Source organism: Cibotium barometz, chromosome 59, assembly GCF_041138505.1.
Source record: "Cibotium barometz isolate CiBa-2024 chromosome 59, ASM4113850v1, whole genome shotgun sequence".
Lineage (NCBI taxonomy): Eukaryota > Viridiplantae > Streptophyta > Polypodiopsida > Cyatheales > Cibotiaceae > Cibotium > Cibotium barometz.
In genome coordinates, this window is record NC_141104.1 from 3,610,583 (window position 1) to 3,621,509 (window position 10,927).

Below are 10,927 nucleotides of genomic sequence, written 5' to 3' on the forward strand. Positions count from 1 at the left end.
TGGATCAATTAACACTTGGTTATATTCAGAGAATCCATCAAGGAAGCTTTAGGCTTCCTTCCATAACTCTCTTGAGCACATGCTTCGTGAAGGGAATGAGATAGTAATCTCATGTTGTTAAGGTCTACGCACACCCACACTTATCCATTCTTCTTTGGCACTATCACCATGGGTGAGACCTATTCTATGTGCTCTATTTCTTAGGTGAACTTGATATCAATAAGGATCAATTTTCTCTTGGACCATCATAAGCAATTCCTAACTCTCCATCATGAGTTCTTTGGACTAAGTCATATTATATAAATCGATCAGCCATCTTAAAGGTTCCGAAGTGCGTAGGGACTTATTTAGTCTCCTTGGCTTTCGCACTTTCTTCGTCTACCAAATTTTTAGCTTCCTTTTCTACAAGCACTAACTTTTTGTTATGTGCCTTGTGCATAATAGAGCCGCTAAAATTTTTGGTTACGGGGATTAGCAAGTTCCTTTGGTTTGGTGGGGATTGAATGGACCAAGGAGGCATTGGATGAAGTATGCACGTGCACACTACATATTTCAACCCATGCGCTTCTAAGTCAATAGGGAAGACATATGCCTCTTCCTCGGGAAACCCATCGGGTTCACAAATTCTACGTGGATGGTTTTCTCATAATGATTCTTCCTTATCATAATTTCTAGTTTCATGATTAGTAACTTTATGAAAATATAGAGTGCGTAGACAGACATGTTTTCTTACCTATCAACTAGCATCTCGCAAACCAAGATCCTATGCGTCTTTGAAAGATGTCCAAGGTAGCAAGGATATGTATCCAATTTTCAAAATCTTCCATCACTAGAAGGGATGCAAACTCCATGCTATCCCTTTTCTCATCAATTGTTGTCACATGTTTAGTAGCATAAGTGGACAACAATGGACCGGGTTGTTGTTAGCAAATCCTATGCGAACAACAATGGACCGGGTTGTTGTTAGCAAATCCTATGCGAAGTGTTAGCCACTTATGGGATAGATCTTCCAAGTGCACAGGTTAATTTCTGAATGGGTTCAAATTTTTGTCTAGCTTTCTATGGTGAGATTGTTTGCTATTTTGGTGCGCTTATTTGTCCTCACAAACCACAATTACAATATTTTCTATTCTTGTGATTATAGTGCATTTTTTTAATATATCTTAATATCTGTACATATTTTAGATTATCATTTGTTTAACAATAGTATTAATATAGCTATAAATATCCATATGAAATAGCACTGATCGTTGTTATTGGAGCAATCATATTTCAGTTCACTTCATTGCCACACCACACCATAGGCACAAATTCTATGATAAATAGGTCATCACAACAAAGTCACATCGTAGCCTAGGCATGCACTTTGACAAATTTTCTATCAATGAAAGGAATGCATAGAAAATGTTGTTTTGCAAAATCTTATCACATATATTATCATGAAATATCTACAAAATGACATCATCAACCTAAAACATGTTAGCAAATATGTCAATAACGGATTCCCCTTCCATGGTGGAGGTGAAGACCAACCATCTGCAAAAGAAACTCAATTCATACTTTTAAAAAAAGACTAACATACATAGCATTATAAATTTGCTAACTTACAAACACCAAACATCACTAAACACAACAAGGTCTCTTAAATAGCCACATTACATCACTAGTGCATACTCAAAGTATCATATCCACATCACACCATAACCACAAATTCTATGATAAATTTATCATCGCAACATAGCCACATAGTAGCCAAGCATAGAAAATACTAATAGACAAAACAGTTCTCATATTCTCCCAAATAAGATGGTAAGGTTTTCATTGTATGCTTACTTCTAGGAGAAACAATTGTACATTGATGGTGACCCTTTTGTAGCAATACCTGCTCTGACAAACATGTGGATTTTACCAGGGGCACAGAGAACAACTTTCTCTGAAGTGGATTTTACCAAGGGTACAGAAAACAACTTTAGATGCCCAAGCATCCAGGAGGACATATTCTCATTAACTTTCTCATGAATTGCTGCCCACATCTCATTTGCTATGTCCTCTTTAGCATTAATAACTTCATCATTGCATGGGAAGGCAAGACTCGGTGGCAGAATGCCTTCTTTCAATGGGGTGTCAATTAGTGCAGACTTCTTGCTATGAGCTTGTGAGATCAGCTCACTTTTCATTTCCCAACTTGATGACACTTCTGGTATGGTTTCTAATGTTGGCTTAAGAGAGGTGGGGCCCCGAGGGATAGGTGGAGGTGGACCCTCAAGTATTGATTGAGCTTTCTTAATGAGTTGCTGATGTACAACTAGATTGATCTTCTCCTCACGAGGGTTTGGGTATTCTTGAAGCTTCTTGGGTAGCTCAGATAAAGCTGCAATGCGACTTTTATGAGCATCAATGATGGCATCTAGAGTCTTGTTCACCTTAGAGACTTCTTGAGAGCTAGTGGATGCACTCTTAGTTTACTTGTTGTAGTTCTTTTTCCTCCTAGTGGTCCTTTTTCTATTGTAATGTAGGGTCTTGTCCACTAGATTTGCCTTTGCATCCCTAGGTCGAGGTGTCTCATCAGTCTGCATTTCGGCATTTCGTGTTAAGGCAGTCCGGGGCGAAAAACAAGAAGAGCGGCCTCTAAGCACTCCTCAAGGCTCTCGTGTTGCTCCAAATTCACACACCCAACAAGAAAAGGGACACCACCTAGTTATGTGTGTGAACTAGGACACCAAAAATCTTTCCTTGTAGCAAATCAATACAAGCTAACCATATATATCAATCAAAAGGCAGACACACACTCAACAAACACTCATAACATATGATATTGTGTGTGGAGGAGACTAGCATAACACACATAGATGCACACCAAACTTGGAGAAGAACTTAGAGAGTCAATATAAGCTTGATTTTGTTGCCGGTATACACATGGTCTTAAGGTTACGGGAGCCCTCTCACCATACAACCCTCTTACCATGGAATGAAAGGCAACAAATCAAAAATAGGCTCTCAAGTCGCCAAGCATAAAATCACACCACAAAATACAAGAATCGAATTTATCTTAAATCAAACATCGGACCGCTTTGCTAAATCAACTTTGGAGATGTAGGAGTCCAAGATTTTGTATACAATTGCACCCAAACTACTAATCTTATTTATGCACAAAGGCAAGATACAATTATGATAGGGAGGATGGCATCACTCAAGCCCTCACAATGACATATCTAGCTTCAAGCTTCAAGCTTCTCTATACAATCAAAGGTATTGATGTATAGAGAGAGCTCACAAGTTCACTATCTCCTTACACACTAGAGTTAGGAGTGGTGTACAATGTGTGTAATCTCTCTTTACAAGGAATGGAGAGGGCTCTATTTATAGGTTTAAGAAGTCCCAATTAGGATTAAGCCTAATTAATTTTATTATGAAAAATTATAGATTATGAATTTTTTATTTTGAAATGAGAATGGACCTCTTCTTCTCCCTTGAGTCACATGGATGTGGGCTCAAGGTGAGAGAATTATTGAAGATAAGAGGAGAGTGTGATGTAGAGGTTTGAGCAAATAACTTGTAGTAATGCCTACTCCAAAAGTAGTAGAGTGGGTGCTTATTTACAAATGTTGGTGGTTAGTAGAATCCTTGTCAGGTGAAAACCATTGTCACTATGCATTGAAGATTGTACGCACAAATCTCGACCATGGCCATAAGTGTTTACACTCACTTAAACTGTGGCCGACCGGACACTTTAGGCTCATAAGAGACCTAATGATATTATAATGACTACTCTCATAATATATCCATGAAGTACATCACTTAGAACTTCATCCTAACTTGCTACCACACGCTCTTGAAGCGGGAATCATCATAAATACTCCATCACACCATTACGAGCGCTCGTCCAAGTTGTAGCTTTGAACACTATTCCTTGATATCTTGAATGTATGACCCTTTGGTATATCTACCGTCACTCCTTAATATAAGATAATGGCGGTAGCTTTTGTTAATCCTAGAATTGGATATGAAAAGAATTATGAATTCTCCAGTGAGAAGGAAGTGAAAGCCTATAGTTATTAATCTTATGAGTCATTTTAAAAGGACCATAAAAACGAGGAGCTAACTTAGAACCAGCTTTGAAAGTTGCTCTCATCACAAAAAATGGTTGAACAACAAGAGCATCAATAGGTTAGAGTGTGAAGAAAAGGCTTGAAAGCATGCTTCTTCTTGCAGCCCTACTATGATGTAAACTAAAGATGGGACATAAGCTATAAAACCATCTACATTTTGGGTGGCACTGGTCTACTTATAATGACCTTGTGCACTTCAACATAATGGTCTTAAGCACTTTCCGTGTGCTTTAATTGGTACTAGAGCCAACCATATCATGTTTTCTTATAACATTGGGAGTTCATCATAAACCTGAATTCACCTACTCTAATGCTTTGGTCAAAATGTGTTAATGAAAATCACATGGAAATTGTTAGTTTTCAATTAGAATTGGTCACATGGCTAAATGTTATTTCTTGCATGAGCAGGAAATGATCACTATGCTAGAGTTTCTTCTAGGACATGCAAAAACGGTAGATGTGGGGTGGTTGGATGAAGGCACCCAACGCAATACTAATTAGGATGAACAGAGTGCCATTGAAGCAATTACAGCAGGGATTCAGGATTGTGTTATTAACGTAAGGGCCTAGTTGGGACCTTGTTATAGACTCAGTAAGGGACACTCCATTTCTGGTTATTTGAGAGCTCTACTGCAATAACCATCGCAATTGGCCTTGAAAAAACAAGGTTTACATTGAGGGTATGAAATCAAATTGTCCCTGAAAGCAGTTAGCCGTGCAATATATTGTGAAACTTATTGAAAGAGTATTACAAACCGGTAAAAAACTTTTCAACATAGAGGGGATGTGAGATTATTACATAGAGAAGGAAAAAAAACTTTCAACACAACTTTTCTAATTGTCACACCATGCACCTAATATAATGGGCAGCAGACTAGGAGACCGACGGTTTCTCGGGGTACTTGCCGCCCGCGTAGTTCAAGGTGGTCTTGTAGAGCGGGAGTCCTTTGACATAGTAGTTCAGCAGATACTCGCTGAACTCAACTTCTCTGAAGAAGGGTGGATTACCTTCACTGCAGAGAGCGGGGAGAGGGCTCACTTTCACGTCCTCGCAAGGACCGAATAGACCGGCGAGGGAGATTCTGGGCTTGTCTTTGTTAACGACGACTCTGTGTTCTACGCTTTTGTACTTAGCGTTGGTCATGATCTGCACGCACAGAGGATTAGCGCTTCTATTTACGAGCTAGAGCTGGTACAAGAGAGGAGGGGGGTACCTCGATCTGGTCTCCTATATTGATGACGAATGCGTTCGGGATGGGTTTGACGGCCACCCAGAAGTCGCCCTTGCGGACTTGGAGTCCGGGGACGGCGTCAGGGAGGAGGAGGGTGAGGCTGTTGAGGTCGGAGTGGGCGCTCTGTCCGAACACAACGCTAGGATCGGGACACGGAGGGTAGAAGTTGCACACCAGAACCAGGCGCTCCAGCCCCGGCAGCGCTCCGCTTCGCACGTGCTCCTTGCTCAGTCCGAGGCTTTCGAAGATTGCCTGGTAGAGAAGTGCGGCGAGCTTGTCGAGTCCGACTTGATACTCGAGAAGCTCCTCTCTGCAGGTGCAGGTCATGCGTGTGATACGATTAGGGCCTCGCCAGCATAGCTAGAATATACAGCGCAGAAACTCGTACCTCATGACCTCCGGGGCGATGGGGAAACCGTCGCAGACTCCTGGCCGCCGCCTAATGACGAGCGCGTCCTTCCAATCGCGCGTGACGCCCGTGCCAGTTGCAAAGGTGACACCGCAGTGGGCGTCGCTGAAGGGCAACTGGCTTTTCGCCTCCATGGGGAGTTCGTAAAAGCGCCGGACAGCCTGCAGAATCTTGTCTGCATCGATCCCATGATTCACCACCTGACAAGAAGAAAAACGATCGGCAGTCGACGTTGTACTAGGGAAAGAGATTCAACAGCTACCAGTTAATTGATCGTCTCATTACCTGAAAGAAACCCCACTCCTCGGACGCACGACCAATCTGGTCGACGACGTCCGCCCACCTCTCGGGCTTCTCTGCCTCGGATACGTCTATAACCGGGATCTCCAGATCGTTATTGTCAGTACAGCCACGGACTTTGTCGAAGACAGGGCGCTCGTCCGCAGGCCTCACGTAGGATTCGGGTACCTCCGTCAAGCCGGCGTCTAACATTGCTTTCACGCCACTCGCGTGAGCAGCTGGAGCGACGGCAGCGGGAGCCATTGTGGGTGGATGGAGGGAGAGCGACAAGCAGGGAAAGCTACATTGCCCAATTATAATGGAGAGACATTTATGTCGTAACAATCCCACGAGCTCTGTACCGGGTTGCACCGATCGCGTGAGCTTTAGTTAATAATAAGCAGGAATCTCGAAGTACTGATGTTGTGCTTGCCGTCAAAAATAGTAAGGCTGCAGATGCCGGTGAAAAAAAGAAACCAACTTGGCACCTTCTCGACGTCACTGTCCTTCACATGGATAGACATTTGTTGATAGTAGTTTATTGAGAAAGCTGATGAAGCTTTATAGAGCAGAACCATGGTAGATCAAGAAAAACAAACTTTGTAAGCAAAGGGATTGTAATAAGCTAATCTTATAGTGGATCAATGGATATATTGTTACCATTTGGAGGATGGAGTACTTTCTTTAGTGTATCACAAGGTGTATTATCTAGAGTATGCTCCAGAGGAGGTGTCCATAGGTGGTATGAGAATAGTTCCCATAAGTACTAGTTCACCCAAAAGAACGGTGGTTACATTATTGATGTAGGATGTTGTGGTTTTTTGTTTGATTCTGTTAGGATCTTTAAAACTCTTGGAGAAGGAATTCTAATTCTCAACAAAAAAATTAGAGTATAATAGGTCAATGACTTAACAATTTCATTTCATTTGTATATGTTTTATGGAGGAACTTGAAAGATAACCTTTATGTTGGCTCTCTCTTGAAGGGCAAAATGTTTATACTTTCTATGCTCTTCTCCATTCCTCCTCTCTAATCCCTCTCTCTTTACTGATTTATAAATCGCTATACAAGCGCTTGGTCCTTTATCGATGTTTTTTTTTTCAAGAAATATTTAAAAAAAAAAACTCCCAGTGGTCCCCGTCCTCATCGGTGTCTGCATCGATATATACATTGGTCATAGTGTCAATATTTGTGTTAGTATGTACCTTAGTAAAACCGATGATATTTGCATCGGTAACTGAAAAAATAAAAACTATTTTGACATCTATTTTTTGAGAAAAAATCATTAACGATGATTGATTTACATAAACTTAATGATCGTTTATCTTCCACAATATCCATTGCTCCGAAGAGATTAATTTCTAATGTTGTCTCTGTATTCCCTACATCTTCGATCGGGGGGGCCAACATATGATTAAAAGGTAATTCATTAGCATCCATAGAGGGATCTAAGGAGATACTATTAGTTGATTTGATGGAAGTTGATGATGCATCATCATCATCATAGTGTTCAACATCATTGTGAAATTCTTCATTATTATCATGGATATGATCTACTTCTTCCCTTGGAGATTCTGTAGTAATAATTTTCTCCTCCAAGTCTCTACCTTTCAAAAATTGTTTGCTGTACGAGGAGCAATTTGAATTACATACCACCATTTCCAATTTGAGGAGTCTGGATAAAAAATTACATGTTATTCTTTTAATAAGTGTTATTCTCTCACTAGCTGTGCATGCTACAAAAGATAAAGGAAGTGCTCTTCTCTCACTAAGTGCATGCTACAAAAGATAGACTAATAAGAGGTAAGCTTTAGAGAAAATAATACCTACTCACATTGTTGTGGTAGTATAAATGTATCCCAAAGATTTATCCACAAGTTAGTCGAGTCACTTGCAACGAATCTACTATTATCTTTTTGCATTAATGTTGCAATTGGATCATGAGTGACCTCTTTAAACCATTGCACATCAACAATGAACATGTCAAATTGTCAAAATCCAACTATTAACCAAGCATATAGCTATGTACTAAATGGAAAGAGGTGTTAGAACTCATGGTCTATGATGGATGTGGAAGAGCTTCTAGGAATGCTTAAAAATGTTTAGGGATATGGTGGACTCATAAGTTCAACCCTCATTTAGCCTTACAAGACCCTAGAATAGCCAAAAGACTGAACAATAAGGATTTGAATAGACTTGAGGATTGCTAGGATGAAGCATTAGTGGGATAGAAAGAGCCTGAGCGATTGGAGATGGATTTTGCTTTATCTAACAGAGAAGCACAACTGGTCAGGTATGTGTTGGACGGGGTGTATAAAGGATGGACATCCATTGTAGTGGATGAAACTCGTTAGATCAGGGATTGGTCCTAGTTTAATGGTTACAGAATCCACATTAGTTAAACAATTAATTGAACACATCAATTAATCTCAACGTCGTCTTGAGATATAGACAACCCATAAATAATCAAATAACAGCCACACACATGTTTGCCAGGCGTAAGTACCCCAGGAATCACCCCTCTATATACACAAACCAACTGAAACAAACAATGGAGGCATCCACACACATGTTTGCCAGGTGTAAGTACCCCGAGAATCAACCCTCCATATGAACCAATTGAAACAAATAGTGAATCAACCCTCCATATAAAACAGACAATGGAGATCTACACATAATGCATATGCATAATGCATATGCAATGAACGAATCAAATGAATGTATGTAAGATGAGTCTAAGTGTCCCATACCACATAGGCGCATTGCGCATTGTACATACACACATAGGATGGTAGAAAGATAGAAGACATAAATATGTCTAGAGTAAGTATATGAAACCAATTTGATGTCCCATACCACTAGATAAATTCCATATATCACTTCCTTCAGAATAGAAGTTTGAGGTGTGGAGTGGCCAGTTCCATTTGAAATTTAAATTTCGACACATTTTCTCTATCTAGAAATTTTATTTAAGTTACTGGACTTGAACTAATCTTAATTTTGAATCTAAGGTTTATTAATTAGGTTCTTAGGTTGTAAAAATGTTATAAAAACTCATATGAAAAAGTCTTGTAAATAAAAGTGAGTTACATACCTCCATCATTGTGGTGTGATTGAAGTAACACTCCATCATTGTGGTGTGATTGAAGTAATCTACCGAAAAAAATATTAACACTCCAAAGAGATATGAATTATCGTTATTACTTCTATGGATAGGGTATATATAAAGTTATTAATCAGAATCTTATGAGAAACTTATCATCATAAAAATAAAAGTTAAATTGGTTATAGATATAAGGATAGGAAAATGCTATCCTTGAGTTAGAAAGGTTGTTTGAGGGATGTCAGATTATAAATGAAAAATAGATAAATTTGATAAAATGTTAATAACTAGTAATGATTCTAACCATCTTAATTAAGTGAACAAGTCTAGATGATGAAAGATAAATTTACATTTGTAGTTGAAATAGACTTAAATAATAAACATGAATCTATAGTGTAAGAGAGTCGTACCTTTTATATATTCGATTACAATGATTCATAATTAGGGTTATATTAAATTACGGCTTTATAAGAAATAGAACTTATGAATTGAAAGTCTATGCATAATTATTTAAGCATGATTATTTCAAGGATAGAAATGAGAAACTTTCTTGGAAGGTGTTCGAATCAGTGTTTTTGAACATAAAAATTTCATAAAAACATTCTTAAAAAAATATTTAATAAGTTATAGAGAATATAACAACTTACTTGTGCAAGTGTTGTACAACTTTATTGGAAGTGCTGAAATCATTTTAAAAAAGAAATATTATATGGTACTGGAAGCAATTTAAAAGTAGTTCTAGGAGTTATATATCTTGAATATATTAGTGTCAATTTTAAACACACAATGCAATTGACTGATGGGTTGAATACGTACTCATATGACGTTGGGGAAGCACACCTACATGGTAAAGTGTTAGATAAAGAAATGTAGATATGATTGATGGAATTAATATTTACGGATAAGAAAATTTACCTCAAGGTATGATGCGTTGACAATAAAACAATAAAAGTGGTGTTTGAATATCACAACAATAAAACTATGTAAACTCTTGAAATTTTTCACATTGTTGTAGATATCTTGAAAATATTGTATAATCTCTACATCAGAAAAATAATTAGACTGGAATAAAGAATTTAGGGTCTCTTCTAAGCCTTGAAAGAAGGTCTTACTCCTAAAAGTTAAAGCTTTTTAAGGTTTTCTTTAAAAAAAAACTTAAGGTCACATGATAGAAGTTTTTGCTAATCGTTTCTCCGATCTCTTCGTTTATAGAAGGATTTGATTCATGCTTTCGAAGGAATAAGGGTATACCTATACATAAGCTCTCAAAACCCTTGCATACAATTTATGCTCAATGTTTTAGGCCATTATAAAGTTTTACTGCATAAGCTTTAAATTTGAACAAGATTAAAAGATTTTGAAAGCTTTATAACTTAGCTAAAGAAGGTTTTTTTTATTTATATAATTAAAGCTCTTAAGGCTTTATTTTAGCTTTGAGATAAAGCTAATTAAGACTGTAATCTGCTAGCACATAAGAAACATGGAGATCAATTCAAATGCATTCATCATCACAGGCTTAGTTTCTTTTTCCTCAGTGAGTAAGTGTTCTGCGGATCATTGAAGATGACATCATCATCCTCTACAGTAATGTATAAGGTATATATATATTGGGTTTAAGCTTTTTTGAATCTTATAATAATACGCTTTTCCTAGGTTTTAGAAGGACTATTAAAGCTATTAAAAGGTTTAATTTCAACTTTGAGGCAAAGCTATTAATAGCTACAAGTAACTAGACATGGAGCCCTCATATTTATAAATAAACATTAAGGTTTAATTAAAGCTTATCTGCAGGCCT

At 38.1% G+C, this 10,927-nt stretch overlaps 1 protein-coding gene across 1 annotated transcript; it reads right to left on the minus strand.

Annotated features, from left to right (window-relative positions):
- Nucleotides 1-4,802: 4,802 nt before the first annotated feature.
- On the minus strand, nt 4,803-6,344 carry LOC147605391 (jasmonate-induced oxygenase 4-like). Its single transcript, XM_086793542.1, has 4 exons — nt 6,036-6,344; nt 5,730-5,950; nt 5,324-5,651; nt 4,803-5,256 (listed from the first exon to the last, which is right to left on the minus strand). The coding sequence occupies exons 1-4, from the start codon at nt 6,291-6,293 to the stop codon at nt 4,984-4,986; spliced, it is 1,080 nt and encodes a 359-aa protein (XP_086649668.1). The 5' UTR covers nt 6,294-6,344; the 3' UTR covers nt 4,803-4,983.
- Nucleotides 6,345-10,927: the final 4,583 nt, after the last annotated feature.

Bases quoted from the DNA above. Each gene is read 5' to 3' on its own strand.
- LOC147605391 (XM_086793542.1), bottom strand. From the start codon at position 6,293: ATGGCTCCCGCTGCCGTCGCTCCAGCTGCTCACGCGAGTGGCGTGAAA. The intron at 5,652-5,729 runs GTACGAGTTTCT...CTGCACCTGCAG, and splicing joins ATCGCCCCGGAGGTCATGAG to AGAGGAGCTTCTCGAGTATC. The intron at 5,257-5,323 runs GTACCCCCCTCC...CTGTGCGTGCAG, and splicing joins ATATAGGAGACCAGATCGAG to ATCATGACCAACGCTAAGTA.